This window comes from Diceros bicornis, chromosome 6, assembly GCF_020826845.1.
Source record: "Diceros bicornis minor isolate mBicDic1 chromosome 6, mDicBic1.mat.cur, whole genome shotgun sequence".
Lineage (NCBI taxonomy): Eukaryota > Metazoa > Chordata > Mammalia > Perissodactyla > Rhinocerotidae > Diceros > Diceros bicornis.
Window position 1 is genome coordinate 57257193 of NC_080745.1, and position 18446 is coordinate 57275638.

General features: G+C 34.6%; 1 protein-coding gene across 3 annotated transcripts in view; it reads left to right on the plus strand.

Annotated features, from left to right (window-relative positions):
* The window catches only part of PCGF5 (polycomb group ring finger 5), a 121224-nt gene that overhangs the window by 86166 nt on the left and 16612 nt on the right, over positions 1–18446 (plus strand). For all 3 annotated transcript variants that reach the window (XM_058543522.1, XM_058543520.1, XM_058543523.1), the window contains exons 6-8: positions 1531–1679; positions 15228–15326; positions 18041–18130. In XM_058543522.1, the coding sequence (XP_058399505.1) occupies positions 1531–1679; positions 15228–15326; positions 18041–18130 (338 nt within the window). The remainder of the gene's footprint in view (positions 1–1530; positions 1680–15227; positions 15327–18040; positions 18131–18446) is intronic.

Below are 18446 nucleotides of genomic sequence, written 5' to 3' on the forward strand. Positions count from 1 at the left end.
CTTAGCTGTGCGGAGCTGGCTTCCTATAGCAGCAGAGCTTTGAGAGTGGTTTTGAATGACTGGAATAAGGTAGCAAGGGGTTATTTTTGAGCTATAACAACAAAATGGGCAAAGAAGAAAAGCCTGACAAAAAATGACTTAACTAAAGGCTTGTTTTATCCAAGTGTGAATTACAATTTAGACAGTTGTGTTGTAATAAAAATAGATAATATAAAGTTGACTAAATGTTCCAATTTTTGACTACCTTTTCAAGAAGACAGGAGCCCAGGGAATCGTCATCAGAAGCTATATGGTAGGTTTAGTCCATGACTGTGTGTATTTTATAGACTGACTTGTGAAGGACCACAGCCTACTTTGTGTTTATCTCCCTTTTCCCATTATTTCTCCCTTTTTAAAGTATTTTGTGATATTTGGTCTTTAGTTTGGGTAGAATGTTTGGATCTTTTCTTGGACCTGGAAGTTTGGTTCATAAAAGACAGCTTCTGTTATGTGGGTTCCATATAAATATGTAGAAGAAAGAATGCAGAAGGAGAACCCACCTGCCCTTTATGATACACCTGTAATGCTTTTACTACAGTCATTAAAGAGGAGCTAACCTGTCATTTTTTTTTAAATACTGTAATGCTTGCCTGGCTTATTCTTTCAAGTTTCAACTTAGAGATATATTATCTGGAAATCTTTCGTGAATCTCTGCTTCACCCCAAAGTTTGGGTTTATTACCTCTGTTATATGTACCCACATACTCTATTTTACCTCGTCCATGCAAGTCCTTATCACACTTCTCCATCTCCCTGTTTTCTTTTCTTGCCTGTATCCCCTCCTACACACTGACCACTATGAGAGTGAGGATGGTAACAGCCTAGTTTGAATATTGTTTCCTCAGGCCTAGCACAATGCATGTCTGAAATAAGTTAAAGGCACTCAATAAATGAATGAATCAACAAATATAGTTGCATTATACGTAGGCTGCAGGAATTTCATAGGTTAAATACATTTGTATATAATATAAAGTATGCTATTCAGATTTCTTTAATGGAGTTTTAACATGTTACATAGCTATTTACATGTTAAAAAAGCTAATTCATTCTACTCATACTTCACTAGCTGATGAAATTTTAAGAACGTAGAGAATATTTTATCGTTTGGAAAGAGTACTTTGTTTTAAATTTGAATATATAGAGAATTTGGAAGTATTTTTATAGTCTGTCTACTTTTTAAGTGGTCTAATCAACTAATTGCAATCATTTTTGTGACCAAATATAGCTAGTTCTGCATCTTTCATTTAGATGTCCCAGTGAGCCTACAAATCTTAGGCTCGTTAATAAGTCACTGATGGTTTTTTAAAAATATTTCCAATGTTCAGTTGGTTGGAACATTTTAAAGGTATTAAAATTTTCAGTTATTCTTCATCAAAAACTGTTAAGAAATGTTTTTTAAAGTTGATTTTTGTTTTGATGATTAATATATTGTTACTTAACTTTACAGTAAACTTTGAGTTCTTTCTAACTTAGTTTTGTTTAAATTATACAGATGATACTTCAAAAGTTGACAAACCTAAAGTAGATGAAGAAGGTGATGAAAATCAAGATGATAAAGACTATCACAGAAGTGACCCACAAATTGCTATATGTCTAGATTGTTTACGAAATAATGGACAATCAGGGGACAATGTAGTCAAGGTGAGTGACAAGTACAGTTGTGTTTTTTTATAACCGTTTTATAGTACGCCTTTGATAATTTGATGAATTTTCCTAATGTTTTAAAGTGCTTGCTTTCAAAGTTTATATTAACAAGATCAAGTAGAATGCCATTCTCTGACAGTCCCATACCTACAAATATCCAAGCAATTGCTTACTCCAGGCACCTGCTTTCCAACCGTCACAACTGAAATGTCCTGGGCCAGTGCCACCACCTAGTGGCTAACGTGGAGAATCACACCTGTATTTCTCCTCTTTCCACCTCCTTTTATACCTTTGTTGGGAGTTCGTATACACTGTTTCTCCCTTTGTAAGTGGTGGTAACCAACTCATACTCAGGTCATTTCATGTCAGGCAGTGTCTCCAACCCTTTTATTCATCCTCTAATAATTTTCTTCATTTTTATTTGCAACTCAGAAAGCTAGTCATCATGGCTAATACATTTTATGAATAATATAATTAATTGGTTTTGAAGTAAAATTGGATGTCATAAAGTGCCTGTGAACTTTTAAAGTCCTTGAAGGCTCCCAGATATTTCCTATAGAATCTCCATTTCTAATGCTGTTTCCCTCTGTACTTTTTGTAAAGGATCTCTATACTAGAGAGGTTAAAACACCCTACTCACCTTCGACTTTATTATTTAAATAACGCCATTTAAAAAACAAAGAATTTCTGCTTTTTTATTGCAAGCAACTTTCATTTTCATTATAAATGCTCACTACGTACGTTAGCTCTCAAATAGATTTTTGTCACTTCGTCCAAGCAAATGTCAGCCATTGAGAACATTGTTTCTCTTTGTATTCCAGGTTTTTTTCAAATACCTATATATTCACTGTCTTTTATTTTCTTTTACTTCCTCTGTGTAATCTGTAGGCCAGTGGGTTGAATTTTTTACTAATACGTTTAATGACATTTTTCTGTTAGGAAATTAAAAACATAATTTTTCAACTCAGGTTGTTTTCCCAGCATCTTGCAACAAAGATTATGAGCATAGTGATTCAATGGGTATTTATTCACTGTGTGGATATTCGGCAGTGAAGATACAAGTAATAGGAAAATTTTTTCACTCAAGGAACTTTGGTTAGGTCTTAAACATACAAACAAACAATTGTAATGCAATAAGATAATTGATTTAGTTAAGAGGGGTTGATTGGACAAGGCATGTAATAATGCACGGCAGTCTTTAGAGAAGTGGCTGCTGTGCCTATTTACCCTTCCAGTCTTCTCTTCTCTAAGTGCAGCACCCTTTCCTTTTTGTAAGTCTTTCATCAGGGTTTTTAATAATCTTACATTTCTCTCTGATTGCCAATCATTTCTAGAATCTCCTTTTTGGGAGATTCTTCTTAATAGAGATTGTGATCATCCTTTAGCTCTCTAATACATGAGTTATTATCATGTAGTAAAAATTAAGTCCATAGAAAGTCTGAATATCTTTTCTTCTCTGCAGGATTTCTAGTATGAAAGTTATAATTCATTAAATTTTAGAAATTCATCTGAAAAATTAACTACTCCCCACCTCGATGTTCTCTTCTTTTTGGCATCTTTGATGCTTCACCATTCCAGTTGACCTTTTATCCGTTCACTCTTTCCTTTATAGACTTTTCTTCATCCTTGTGCCTTCATTCTTAAAACAACTTTCATAGCTTATATGACTTCTGCTCTTCTACCCTGATTCTGACCTTTTTTCTCTGGCTATTCCTACATTGTCTCCACTGGCTCTACTTCTTCCTGTCTTCTGCTTGATATATGTGAGTATATCCTAATACCTAGTCCTCCACTCAATTATTCTTTCTCTGTATTCATCCTAGGAGGTCAGTTCCATTTTTTGTGGCTCCAACTGTGCAAAGAACTTTTAAATCCCCATTCCCATCCCTCCCAAGTTGAAGTATTATATCTCTAACTACTTTTAAGTATCCCAGTTAGGAGTTTCACTAACACCTGAACCTTAACATGTTTAAAGACAAATTCGTTATACTTTCACCTGACTTTACTCCAAACATGCAATTTTAGTTATCACTACTATCTTTGAACCAATCATACAATTTCAAAATTGAAGTCATCTTTGACCATTTATCCTTTCCCTTCAACCAGTCATAGAATCTGCAAAATTCCCCTCAGTCTAGTGCTGCTCACCTTATATCTAGGTTTTTTAAAGCTGTCTCTTCAGTGTTCTCTGTACCTTTAATTTCTCTTTTGTTATTGTGTGCAAGGCAGAGGGTGAGGGCCAGAGTCATGGCCAATATCAGGGTCAGATAGTAAATATTTTAGGCTCTGTGGGCATATAGTCTCTGTTGCAACTACTCAACTTACTCATTGTAGCACTAAAGCAGCTATAGACGATAGTAAATGAACTAGCATGGTTGTGTTCCAATAAAATTTTACTTAAAAAATAGGTGGCCAGCCAGATTTGGCTTTAGGGCCTTAACCATAGTTTTCCACCTTCTGGTTATAGAATCAAGTCTTAATTCCTTATATTAGCATTCAAGGCCTTTCTCGAGCTCCTATGTTGATAAGTTGATCTCCCATTATACCCATCAATGAACCTTCCTCTCAAGACAAAGGATTATTGCTTTATATATGAGTATTACCATATATGTTGGCACTTACATCTGACAAAGGATTTGCATCCAGAATATATAAAGGCGTGTATTAAGAATATTTAAAACCCTCTAAAACTGAAAAATTGTTCCTTATTAGCATGTTCATTTCTCTTCTCACGACTGTCCTATGCTTTTCTCAAGACCCTAGCAGAGACCTCTGTTCTTTGTGATGCTTTTCCCACCCTAGGAAATCCCTTCTCTAAAATTATGTAGAACTTGCATTTATCATTCAATTAGGGCTAATTTGTTATTCATTGAGTCAGTATTTATTGTGTTCCTAAAAGTACCAGGCACTGATATTGTCTTTTATTTTTTTTGGTGTGTGTTTTGTCCTTGAAACTAGATTATAAACTCTTTGAAGGCAGAGAAACAATGTCTATGTTCTTTTATAGTCTTCTCGGCCATCTCATTCCTCTGTAGTAGGATATGATTCTCAAATGTGGTGGTGGAGTAGTTGCATGTATAGTTTATACAGTAGACCTACTGCTTTTGTAATTCAAAAGTCAAAGTCAAGAGCAAGAAGGCACTGAAAATAGTAAAGACCTCCAAAAATTTGCTCCTCCATAAAAGCAATGAAAAAACTGGCAAAAACTTTCAGAATTAACTTTTACAGAAATCTGATAATTAACCAAAGGCTTGCAGAAATCCCTGGAGCATTTAATGAAGAAAAACGGCTGACTCTTGGTGAGAACAGTCAGCTTCGTGGCATTTTAACTTGCCTTAGTCCCATCCCCCACTCTCCAGCTCTGGAGTAGCGTTCAAAAATAACAACCCACTTGCCCATGGCAGCCTCTCAGGCACCAAAGGGACAGAACAGAGGTGGAATTCTTTCAAAACCTGATTGCCAAATAATTGTCATTATTTGACATGTGTGGTGGTTCCTGGAATACCCCACTTTACAAGGCTGTCTATATTAGACCTGACTTGGAGCTTCCCCAGTGGAAAAAAAACCTTCTCTGTGGGCTGGGGAGGAGGTCAGATGACCATTTGTCAAAACCAGTTACAGACAAATGTTTTAACTTCATGGCTGCCTGAAGTATAGATAACATTTGGAGTAAACAATAGACTTAACCAAAAAGCTTAAGAGGAGAAGCTGGAGAATGAGATATCTGTAAATATCAAAGTCTATAGGGGCTTTGAAAAGCTATAACTTATTCCTGGGAATCTAGAAGCTCAAGCATGTACATAGGACTGTGTTACATACTCAGGAAAGACATAAGTAGGTCCTAAGCTCTCACCTCTCACCTTGAGGCTCTATACAAGCAGGAAGTGAAACTAAGGCAGTGTTGTCAACAACCTGGTTGAGTGTTGGAAGTGTGCCCCAAAACACATACAGAGTCCTTCAGCAGAGACTGGGAGACTTATTGTTCCAAGTGTATAAGGAAATCTCTGTTGAATCGTTAGCCAATCACTAGACAGAAACTTCAGTGGCCACATACTGTAAAGAATACAGACTTTACAGAATTAGTTTAGGAAAGTCATTAAACGAAGAGAAACAACGAGAAACAGCCACAATGACAAACCCTGAGGGGCAGGCAGGAATCTGATTTCCAGTGTTGCTGAATTAAATTATTTAAAATGCCCAGTTTTCAACAAAAAATCATGAGATAAGTAGAAACAAGAAAGTATAGCCCATATACAGAAAAAGAAACAGTTAATAGAAACTGTCCCTGAAGAAGCCCAGACATTGGACTTATTAGATATAGATTTTAAATCATCCATTTTAAATATATGCAAAGAACTAAAAGAAAGCATGTCTAAACATCTAAATGAAAGTGTAAGAACAGTCTCACCAAATATAGAATATTAATAAAGAAATAGAAATTATTTTTTAAAATATTCTGGAGTTGCAAAAGTACCATAACTGAAATGAAAAATTCACTGGAGAGGTTCAGTAGCAGATTTGATTCAGAGAAAAAGAACCCAAAAACTTGAAGACAGATTAAATTGGAGATTATGTGGTTTGAGGAATAGAAAGAAAAGGAATGAAGAAAAATGAACAGATTCTCAGAGACCTGTAGATCCCAAAGGAAGAAAAAGAGAGAGAAAGGGGCAGAAAGTATATTTGAAGAAATGGCCAAAAATTTCCCAAATTTGATGAAAAACATTAAACATCTAAGAAGCTCAACAAACTCTGGGTATGATAAACTCAAAGAAATTCATAGGTGAACACATCATAATCAAACTATTAAAAGACAAAGTGAGAATCTTAAAGCAACAATAAACAAGTGACTCATCCCTTACAAGGGATCATCAATAAGATTAGCAGCTGATTTCACATCAGCAGCTAAAGAGGCCAGAAGGCAATAGGGTGACGTATGCAAAGTGCTGAAAAAAAAAATACCTGTCAACCAGGAATTCTTTGTCCATCAAAAATCTATATCCTTCCAAAAGGAAAGGAAAATTAAGATATTCTCAGAAAAACAAAAACTAAGAGATCGTGTCACTACCAGATCCTCTCTGCAAAAAATAATGAAGGGATTCCTTTAGGCATAAATGAAAGGACGCCAGACAGTAATTCAAATTCACATTAATAAATAAAGACCACTGGTGAAGGTAACTACACAGGTAAATATAAAAGACAAAATAAATGTATTTTTTGTTTGTAACTTTTTCTTCTATCTAATTTAAAAGACAACTGCATAAAGCAATAACTAAATTTGTGTTGATGGGCACACAAGTATAAAGATGTAATTTGTGACTATAACAGTATAAAGGGTGGAGGGGAACAAAACTATATAGGAGCAAATTTTTGTATACTGTTGAAATTAGAATAGTATTAATTCAAACTAGATTGTTAAAAATTTAGATGATAACTGTAATCAAGGAAATCACAAAGAAAGTAACTTCAAAATATATAGTGAAAGAAATGACAAGACAATTAAAATGATATGCTAGAAAATATCTCTTTACCACAAAATAAAGCAGTAATTGAGAAATAGGGGAACAAAAAGACCTAAGAGATACAGAAAAAAAAATAGCAAAATGGCAGCTATAAACCCTACCCTATCAGTAATTACATTAAATGGAAATGGATTAAACTCTCTAGTTAAAGGCAGAGATTGGCAGAATGGATAAAAATACTTGATACAACTATGTGCTATCCACAAGAGACATATATTGGTTTCAAAGACACAAATAGGTTGAAAGTAAGAGATTGGAAAAAGAAATACCATGCAACCAGTAACCAAAAGAGCAGGAGTGGCTATAGTAATATCACATAAAATAGACTTTCAGGCAAAAATTATTATTAGAGACAAAAAAGGACATTTTATAATGATAAAAGTGTTAATCCATCAAAAAAATAAAACAATTACAAACATAAATGCACCTAACAACAGTGTCCCAAAATATATGAAACAAAAACGGACATAACTGAAGGGAGAAATAGACAATTCAACAATAATAGTTGAGGACTTCAATACCACACTTTCAATAATGGGTAGAACAACTAGACAAAAACATTAATAAGGAAATAGAAGGTTTGAACAGCACTAAAACTAACAAGACCTAACAGACATCTATAGAATGCTCTACCCAAAAACAGCAGAACACACATTTTTCTCAAGTGGATATGGAACATTGTTGAGGATAGACCATATGTTAGGCTCCAAAATAAGTTACAATAAATTTAAGAGGACTGAAATCATACAAAGTATATTCTCCAACCACAAGGGAATAAATTTAGAAATCAGTAACAGTAGGAAAACTTGGCAAAATTCACAAATGTATGGAAATTAAGCAACATGCGCCTAAATAAGCAATGTGTCAAAGAAGAAATCACAAGGAAAATTAGAAAATACTTAGAGATGAACGAAAATGAAAACACAACATACCAAAACTTATGGACTATAGCAAAAGCAGTGTTTAGAGGGAAACTTATACTTATAAATACCTACATTAAAACAGAAGAAACAAACATCTTAAACTAACAACCTAATCTTCCACCTTAAACTAGAAAAAAGAACTAAAAGCAAGCAGAATTAAGGAATTAATGAAGATTAGATTGGGGAAAAAATGAAATGAGAATAAAGGGAAGGTTAATGAAACCAAAAGTTTTTTCTTTGAGAAGATCAACAAAATTGGCAGATCTTTTCTAGACAGGCTAAGGAAAAAAGAGAGAACTTACTAAAATTAGGAATGAAAGAAAGGATAGTACTACCAACCTTACAAAAATAGAAAGGTTCATAAGGGAATGCTATGAACAGTTGTATGCCATCAAGTTAGATAACCTAGATGAAATGGAAAATTCCTAGAAAGACACCAACTACCAAAACTGACTCAAGAAAAAAATAGAAAATCTGAATAGACCTAGAACAAGCAAAGAGATGAACTTAGTAATTAAAAAAAAAGTTCCCACAAAGAAGATCCCAAATGTTTAAGGAAAAATGAATACCAATCTTTCATAAAATCTTCCAAAAGATAAAAGAGAAGAGAACACTTCCCAACTCATTCTGTGAGGCCAGTATTACTGATACCAAAACCAAAGACATGACAATAAAAGAACTTTTATTTATCAAAGGACACAATCAACAGAGTGAAAAGGCAACCTACAGAATGGGAGAAAATATTTACAAATCATATATCTGATAAGCAGTTAATATCCAGAATATATAAAGAACTCTACAACTCAACAACAACAGTAATCAAATAATTAAAAATTGGGCAAGGGAGTTAAATGGACATTTCTCCAAAGATGACATACAAATGACCATAAAGCATATGAAAAGATGTTCAACATCACTAATCATCAGAGAAATGCAAATCAAAACCACAGTAACATATCACCTCACACCTGTTAGGATGGCTACTATCAAAAACAAGACAAAACAGAAAATAGCAAGTGTTGGTGAGGATGTAGAGACATTGGAACTCTTATGCACCATTGGTAAAATTATAAAATGGTTCATTCTCTGTGGAAAACAGTATGGAGGTTCCTCAGAAAATTAAAAACAGAACTACCTTATGATCTAGTAATCTCATTTCTAGTTGTATATCCAAAAGAATTGAAAGCAGAGTCTTTGAGAGATATTTAGATACCCATGTTCATAGCTGCACTATTCACAGTAGCCAGGAGGTGAAAGCAATCCAAATGTCCATCAACAGGTAAATGGATAAACAAAATGTGGTATATACAATGGAATATTTTTCAGCCATAAAAGGAAGGAGATCCTGGCATATCCTACAGCGTGGATGAACTTAAGGACATTATACTAAGTGAAATAAACCAGTCACAAAAAGACAAATACTGTGTGATTCCACTTGAGGTACTTAGTCAAATTCATAGAAACAGAAAGTAGAATGGTGGTTACTAGGCACTGGGGGGAGGGGGAAAAAAGGAGTTGTTATTTAATTGGTATAGAGTTTCAGTTTGTCACAATGAAAAAATTCTGAAGATCTGTTTCACAGCAGTGTGAATATACGTAATAGTACTGAACTGTACACTTAAAAATGGTTAAGATGGTAAATTTTATGTTATTTTTGCCACAATAAAAATTAAAAAAAAGAGTTTAAAAACTATTACCAATTTTCTTCATGAATGCAGATGCAAAAATTCTCAACAAAATGCTGGTAAACTGGATCCAGGAGCATGTAAAAAGTATTATATACACTGACCAAGGTTGGTTCAACATATGAAAATTAATCAATGATAATTAATCATATTAATAAAATAAAGGGGTGAAAAACCACATTATCATCTCAGTAGATGAAGAGAAAGCATTTGACAAAATCCAACATTCTTTTTTTGGTAAAAACACTTAACAAACTAGGAATAGAAGGGAACTTCCTCAACCTGATAAAAGGCATCTAAAAAACATCCACAGCTATCATCATAATTAGTGGTGAAGGACTGAAAGCTTTTCCCCTAAGATCAAGACAAGACAATGATGTCTGCTGTCACCACTTCTTGTCTGGAGGTTCTAGCTAGAGCAATTAGACAAGAAAAAGAAATTAAAATTATCCAGACTGGAAAAGAAGTAAAACTGTCTGTTTGCGGATGGCATGATCTTGTATATAAAGAATCCTTAGAAATCCACAGAAGAACTGTTATAGCTAATAAACATGCTTATTAACGTTGCAGGATACAAGATTCAGGAGTAAACTTGGAAGGAACAATCCAAAAATGAAATTAAGAAAGTAATTTCATTTGCAATAGCATCAAAAAGGATAAAATACTTACGAATATACTTAACCAAGAAAGCATTACATTTGTACACAGAAAACTACAAAACATTGAAAGAAATTAAGAAGGCCTAAATAAATAAGGAGGTATCCCATGTAAATAGATTGAAACACAATATTGTTAAAATGGCATCCTACCCAAATTGTTGTTCAGATTCAATGAAAACCCTAACCAAAATTCTAACTGCCTTTTTTTGTAGGAGTTGACAAACTGACCCTAAAAGTCATATAGCAATCCTAAGAACCTGGAATAGTCAAAACAATCTTGAGAAAGAACAACAAAGTTGGAAGACTCAAAGTCCCAATTTCAAAACTTGCTTCAAAGCTACAGTAATCAAGACATTGTGATACTGGCATAAGGGTAGACATATAGACCAGTGAAAGAGAATTGCGAATCATAAATAAACCCATACATCTATGATGAATTTATTTTTGACATGGGGGCCAGGGTAATTCAAGGGGAAAGAATAGTCTTTTCAACAAATGGTGCTGGAACAACTGAATATCCACATGCAGAAAATGAAGTTGTATCCCTGCCTCATGGTATATACAAAAATTAACTCAAAACTGATCAAATACCTAAATGTAACAGCTGAAACTATAAAACTCTTAGAAGAGAGCATAGGTATAAAGTTTCATGACCTTGGATTTGGCAGTAGATTCTTAGAAATAACACCATCAGCACAAGCAACAAAAGAAAAAAAATAGATAAATGTGATTTCATCAAAATTAAAAACTTTTGTACATCAAACAACACTATCAAGAAAGTGAAAAAGCCCACCGAGTGGGTGAAAATATTTTCAAATCACATATCTAATAAGCCTTTGGTAAGAATAGATAAAGAACTTTTAGAATCAACAGCAAAAAGATAACTCATTTTTTAAAGTGGGCAAAGGATTTGGATAGACATTTCTCTAAAGAAGATATACAAATGACCAATGAGTACATGAAAAGATGCTAAACGTCATTGGTCATTACAGCTATGTGAATCAAAATCACAGTGAGAGGGGCTAGCCCAGTGGTGTAGTGGTTAAGTTTGCTCACTCTGCTTGAGCGGTCTGGGGTTCACAGGTTCAGATCCCGGGTGCGGACCTATGCACCACTTACCAAGCCATGCTGTGGCAGGCATCCCACATATAAAGTAGAGGAAGATGGGCACGGGTGTTAGCCCAGGGCCAATCTTCCTTAGCAAAAAGAGGAGGATTGGCAACAGATGTTAGCTCAGAGCTAAACTTCCTCACCAAAAAACAAATCACAATGAGCTACCACTTAATACCCACTAGGATGGCTATAATTTAAGGAAAAAAAAAAAGAAAAGAAATGTTGGGTAGGTTGTGGGGTTGGAACCCTCATACATTGCTGGTGGGAAGGTAAAGTGGTGCAGCCACTGTGGAAAACAGTTTGGCAGTTCCCCGAAAGGTAAACATAGAATTACCATACGACCCCACACTTCCACTCCTAAATATATATAACCAAGAGAATTGAAAACATGTTTACACAATATCTTGTACATAAATGTTCGTAAAAACATTATTCATAAAAGCCAAGAAGTGAAAACAACCCAAATGTCCGTCAACCAATGAATGGATAAACAACATGTGATAAATCTACCCATTGGAATATTATCCAGCTATAAACTAGAATGAAATACTGATACGTACTACAACATGTACAACATGAATGAACCTTGAAAACACGCTGAGTGAAAGAAGCCAGACACAAAAGGCCACAATATGATTCCATTTATATGAAATGTCCAGAATAGGCAAGTCCGTAGACACAAAGTAGATTAGTGGTTGTCGGGCTGGGGAGAGGGCAGAATGAGTAATGACTGCTAATAAGTATGGAGTTTCTGAATGGGGTGATGAAAACATCCTGGAATTAGATAGTGGTAATGGTTGTACAACCTCATAAACATACTAAAAACTACTGAGTTGTGTACTTTAAATGGTAACTCTTGTGGTATTTGAATTATATTTCAAGTTAAAAAAAAGTCAGTCAAGCTTAACAATTGCTTTAGCTGGTGGAGATACTACCATACCATTCTGAGGATGAGAGAAAAGACATCGTAGGGTTTGGGTTTAAAAAAAACCCAAACAAAAACAAAAACCTCAGTAAGAACTAGAATTTGTTGAATTGTATCCTACAACTGGAAGCCCATCTAACTTGTGATATGGACCCTATCTGATTTCAAATCTAGTTTTTAACTCTTCTAAAACAAAGGGATAATGAGTAGAAAAGCCTCTAGGGTTGCCATCTTAGAAGCAGAAAGGAGCCTTTTTTTGAAAGAAGCCTCTTCTGGCCTGAATTGGAAGGAACGGGTTAGAAGGTAAGGGAATTGTGCCATGAAAGGGAACGGTAACATACTTGAAACACAAAACAAATCTTCCATATCTTTCTTCAAATATCCAGGTGTGCCTGAAATGTCGATTCCCGCCCGCAGGGCAGCTGGGCAGAGGCTGGGCTACACTACACATCTGCCCCAGGCCACAGTCGTCTTGTGCCTCCTTGTGTGTAGCACAAGTGTTTCCGTTTTCTGTGTGTTATGAAATGAAATGGGAAGGAAGCACTGCTCTTAGGGTCATCTCTTTAAGGTTCTTTCCACCATCCTCCTCATCTTCTACTGAGCACTCTTAATTGTCATTGCCCCTCTTAAAATGTGTCAGTTACTTTTCAGAGATCTGTATAAAAATTCCCAGGTGTACCTAACTAGGAAACAACAAGGTTAATTTGGTATAATTATAAAGTTTCTATAGAGAGAGAATGCATAATTGTTATATTTTTATTTTCTAAGTACTTACAAACCAAATATTAAATAATCTAGGCTACGATTTTGTTAGAGATTGATGTCAAACTTTACTGAATTATAAATTCCAGAAACAAGCTTTTTCTTAGTTTTAAAAATCTTCTCTTAACTCTTTTGCCATCTCTATAATTATTAATAATTTCTGAAGGATTATGAGTAATGATGCCATGATCATTTCTGCAGGTTCTTTCAACAACCCGAGATTTCTCTGCAGATGAGAATACATTTAGAGGGTCTTCAGTTAACCTCACATTACTCTCTAACTTAACTGGGACCTATAAAATGTGCTAATGTGGGGCTGGCCCAGTGGCGTAGTGGTTAAGTTCACACGCTCCGCTTTGGCAACCCAGGGTTCCTGGGTTTGGATCCTGGGCGCAGACCTACACACTGCTCCCCTAAGCCATACTGTGGCAGTGTCCTGCATACAAAATAGAGGAAGATGGGCACAGATGTTAGCTCAGGGACAATCTTCCTCAAGCAAAAGGAGGAAGAGTGGCAACAGCTCAGGGCCAATCTTCCTCACCAAAAAAATAAATAAAAATTAAAAAATAAAATGTGCTAACAATTCTTTACAAGCTGTTTGGAGCAAGAAAATAGACAGGAAACCTTGGTGTAGTTGAGATTATGTGAACAGAGAGATCTACATGTATTTTTATCCCTTTGTTTTCATGCTGTCTGGAATATCAGTCTTCCCATTTGAAATGGATAGAGTATGTTTTGCTTTAGATGTAACTTTTAACTTCTGTTTTCTTTTAATGGATACCTTACCATCTGAATTGTGACCAAGTATCGTTTGTAGATTTGTTTCTGTCGGTCTTTGCTGGGAAATATATTTTGCTAGGAATACAGGTGCTAGGAAATACATATTGACTGGATAGTTCTACTTTTGACTTAATGAATTTAAGAACATTTCCAAATTATTGACCTAATTTCTTATACATGTAAGTAGAAGTAATACTTTATATGTTTAAAAGATTAAATTACTGGTTTTTGTTTTAGTATTGATAACTTGTAAGGTTTGGGGATGTAATTTTGTTTCACAATTGGTTCATGTTTATCATATCTACAACCTCATTTTGATTCATTTTCAGTTTGGGTGTCCATTCTGGATTGGTTCTTGTATTTTAGTGATGTTCAGGCTTAAACTGTGAATTAGTACTGCTAGTGAAATGAGAAAAATCAAGGCAGAAAGAGTATTGTCTTGCCAGTACAGTGTTGCCACAACCCATTAGACATTGGGTGTATTTCTTCCCAACCGAGAGTCCCTGTACATGACTTTTAGTTGCTGGGGATCTTGTGGCCTAACTGGCCTCTCTCTGTTGAACCCTAGGGCCCCTTAGAGCCTTATTTGAAATTACTGCTATATTTTAATGTCTCTAATGCTTTCAGAAGTAACATTATATAATAAAATATTTTATATGCTTTTTGTGACCTTTTTGTATTTTCTGTTAAACTCATGTGTTCTTAACAGAAATGTCTAGAGGTATGCAGATTGCGTTTGGCGGGATTTTCCTAGTACATTCTTTTTTTTTTTTTTTTAAAGATTTTATTTATTTATTTTTTCCCCCCAAAGCCCCAGTAGACAGTTGTATGTCATAGCTGCACATCCTTCTAGTTGCTGTATGTGGGACTCGGCCCCAGGATGGACGGAGAAGTGGTGCCCTCGGTGCGCGCCCGGGATCCAAACCCGGGCCACCAGCATCGGAGCGCGTGCACTTAACCACCAAGCCATGGGGCCGGCCCCCTAGTACATTGTTGAAGAACATGGTGTAAGTATCCAAGAATTAGGAACATTTTTACTCACAAGTTACTAAAGAGCTGTAAATGGACACATTTTCAGAATACATTTTGAAAATACTCAACAGGATAGTGGAAGTGACACCTATGGTTTTATTAAAAGCAAGGTAGAATATTTTAATTAATAATCTTTATTTCCTTTAGGGTTTAATGAAGAAATTCATTCGATGTTCTACACGTGTAACTGTGGGAACTATTAAAAAATTTCTAAGTTTAAAACTAAAACTTCCAAGTTCGTATGAGGTAAGTTAATAAACTAACCTTGATCATTTTTATAATTCTCATCTGAAGTAAAATTCTAACAAAAGAAGTAAAAATTAACTGAGAACACATTTAAATTAATTTTTGTGGAAACTGGTTATTTTCATGTTAAAAATTTAATTTTTAGAATGTAATTTTTTTTATGTAATCTGTATTTTCAAATTTAACTTCTTGACTAAAACATGATACTAATACATTTAGTGTTTTATAATTAGAGGAGATATTTAGATAACTTAAGTATTCTCAAAATAAGTATCCCAGCTAAGTGGATTTTTTTTTTTTTTCAACGCCAACATGCTATAGGGTGTGCCTTTTTTTGTTTTATCTGAGACCTTTGAGATCCATTTTTACCAATTCTTTATAGACTTCTTTTTCAGTGTAAAACATTGTCTTTTTATCAAAAAAAATTTTGTAAATAATGTTCCTTTAGTTCTGTGATATGCAAAAGTGATATTGTTTAGTACTAGGTAAAGCAACATATTGTATCTGCATAAATACAATTTACCAGTTTCTTTACAGGAGAGGCAAATTGCCCTGATGCTGATCACAACACAGCTTGTAATGTGTTCAATGTTTAGAGAATGTTTATGATCCTAGGAATATGGCTATGACATAATAAGGAAACACGGCTACCATTTCTCACTTGCCCAAATGGTAGTCTTACAACTAACTTATATTAATTTCTTTTTCCTCCCCTTTGGGTTCTGATAATAGCATCTAAAAAAACTAAAGACCAAGACTAGTTTCCTGTGTAAAGGAAGACATCACAGGCAGCATAGTTTTTCAGGCTTATGTCCAGTAATATTAATATGAACAGTTATCATAGCAGAAATAAAATAGGATTTGAACATAGACATTGACAGGTTATTAAGTCTGTATTTTGAGAAAGCTTCTGATCTTGAACTTATTTAAAAATTTTTCTCAGATGACTAACCCATGGATTGAGAAATAATTCTTATTATGGTTTGGTCCTGCAAATATAAAAAAAATTTCCAGAGGTATCAGCTTTTATATTAGGAAAAAAATTGTGAAAGTTAAAGCCCTATATACTTGGTAAAAGTAAAGGATAATAACAAATTTGTAGATTTAACAACAGTGAAAATGGAAGGTGAAATTGTTCTTATGATTTAGTTTTGCACTTTATTCTCTTCTTGCAAAATACCACACCAGTTTTATTTCCTTACTTTTAAGTGTGATTCCTTGAGTTATTTTCTAATTTTCAGGAAGTTATTAGAGCTGAGAGAACTGTTACTCTCCTACAGTCTTACTGCTGGCCCGTATTCTATTTCTCTACAGAAAAGGATGGAAGGGGAAGGGTCTCAATCCCCTGACAGCTCCTTATCTATCCCAATGCAAAGGACTTTTCCTATGATGTTGAGTAGTAATTACTGATTGCCTATTATTTTGCTGTCCAATATGTAGTGGGGTGATTTACTGAAATGCTTGACACCTGAGGCTTCTGTAACAGCTTTGCTAATTGGGGCGGGATAGTTCAGTTTTTAAATGACAATAATAGAAGCGGTGTACCTGATTAGGAATTGCATCCTAAGTTAAGTCCCTTTACTTCTTTGCTTATGAATTTATTTTACAGGCAAGATAAAGAAAATAAAATTATCTATTTTGTGCTTTTAAAAATAAAATGTCTGAAAAACACATTGAGGTCCATATAAATCATCAAAAAAATCAATATAATTTAGCTAATAATTTGTCTAGTGTAATTGGAACTATACTCATTTTAGACTTAAAGTTCAAAACTCAGGTCTCTGCTTAGCCATACACAGAATTATTTAAAGCCCATTCTTCTTCCCCCTTTCTACACTTTAAATTAAATCCTATCAGTTTGCTTTTAATAGCTAGAGAATCAAAATGTTTTATTTATGGAGCTCTATTATAAACATTTGTTTAATTATGCTTTGTTGAATTTGTAAATCATAGCCACAGTTCCTGTGGCCTTCTTAAGAATTTGGGGGGGTTGTTTGGTTCCTGCAACTCTAGAGCAAAGGTCAGCATTGATAAGTACAATCCTTTTTTAAAGTTCCATGCAAGGTGAGAAGAGGGTCCTATAAGTATTATGCAAGTTACCAATCAAGCAAAGCAAAGAGGCCGGAGATCCCTAGGAGACACAGGCCTGCGGCATGGTCGTAACTGTTCTGTCAGCTTAGCTATCTGTAATTACCAGAAATTCTCATAGGCTTCAAAGCCCCTCTCATTCATTTGTCCCTCTTTGAATACAAACTAATGAGGAGAAAGCAACTCTTTCAAACCTTGGGAAGGTGAAAGGATTCTGAGAGGTGTATTCATAAGGCAAAGGTGCTGTGAAGCACTGTGCGGTTTCCACAGTTTCTTCTCATTCAGTAAGAGGCAGTCACAGAAATACGTCTGAAACCTCAAAGGTTGCACAGAGACATGGCTAGGAAAGTTTACATTGCATTTCAAAATTATGTGTATGAACTTGAGATACAGGTATGTGGGACAAGACAAAAAGGGCTTCATGTTACTTATAGCTGAATTGTTAATACTTATGGGACAGACCAGTGCTTTAAATAAAAATATTCAGTATTCTTTTTAAATAATGGATAATACTTCTATTTTGCTATAACTATTTGAATCTTTTTTGAAATTTGAAAAAAATGTGTAAAGCACTTATGAATTCAAAATTACTTATGTTAATGGATCTGTAACTATTTTTTTTAAAGTTGGATGTGCTGTGCAATGGTGAAATTATGGGGAAGGATCATACTATGGAATTCATCTACATGACAAGATGGCGACTAAGAGGCGAAAACGTAAATTGCTTTTATATTTACCTCTGTGTATATTTAGTGATATACCATTATGTTAATCAAATATAACAGTATTACTTAGAAACTAAAAAAACAAACTGGCTTGGGAAAGAGAAGAAACTGGTTTCTCTTATTGTTTCTCCCTGCTACTCCATGATAACTGGTCCCAAGTACAAGACCAAGGTCTGTGTTAAATGTGGTTTTGTATATTTAAGGTGAGTTTAAAACCCCATCTAAATATGTTCAGAACTCTACTAACCTCAAGACAGAAGATGGCACTTACGTTTTTTTTAAGCACCAAAAAAAAATGGGAACTTTT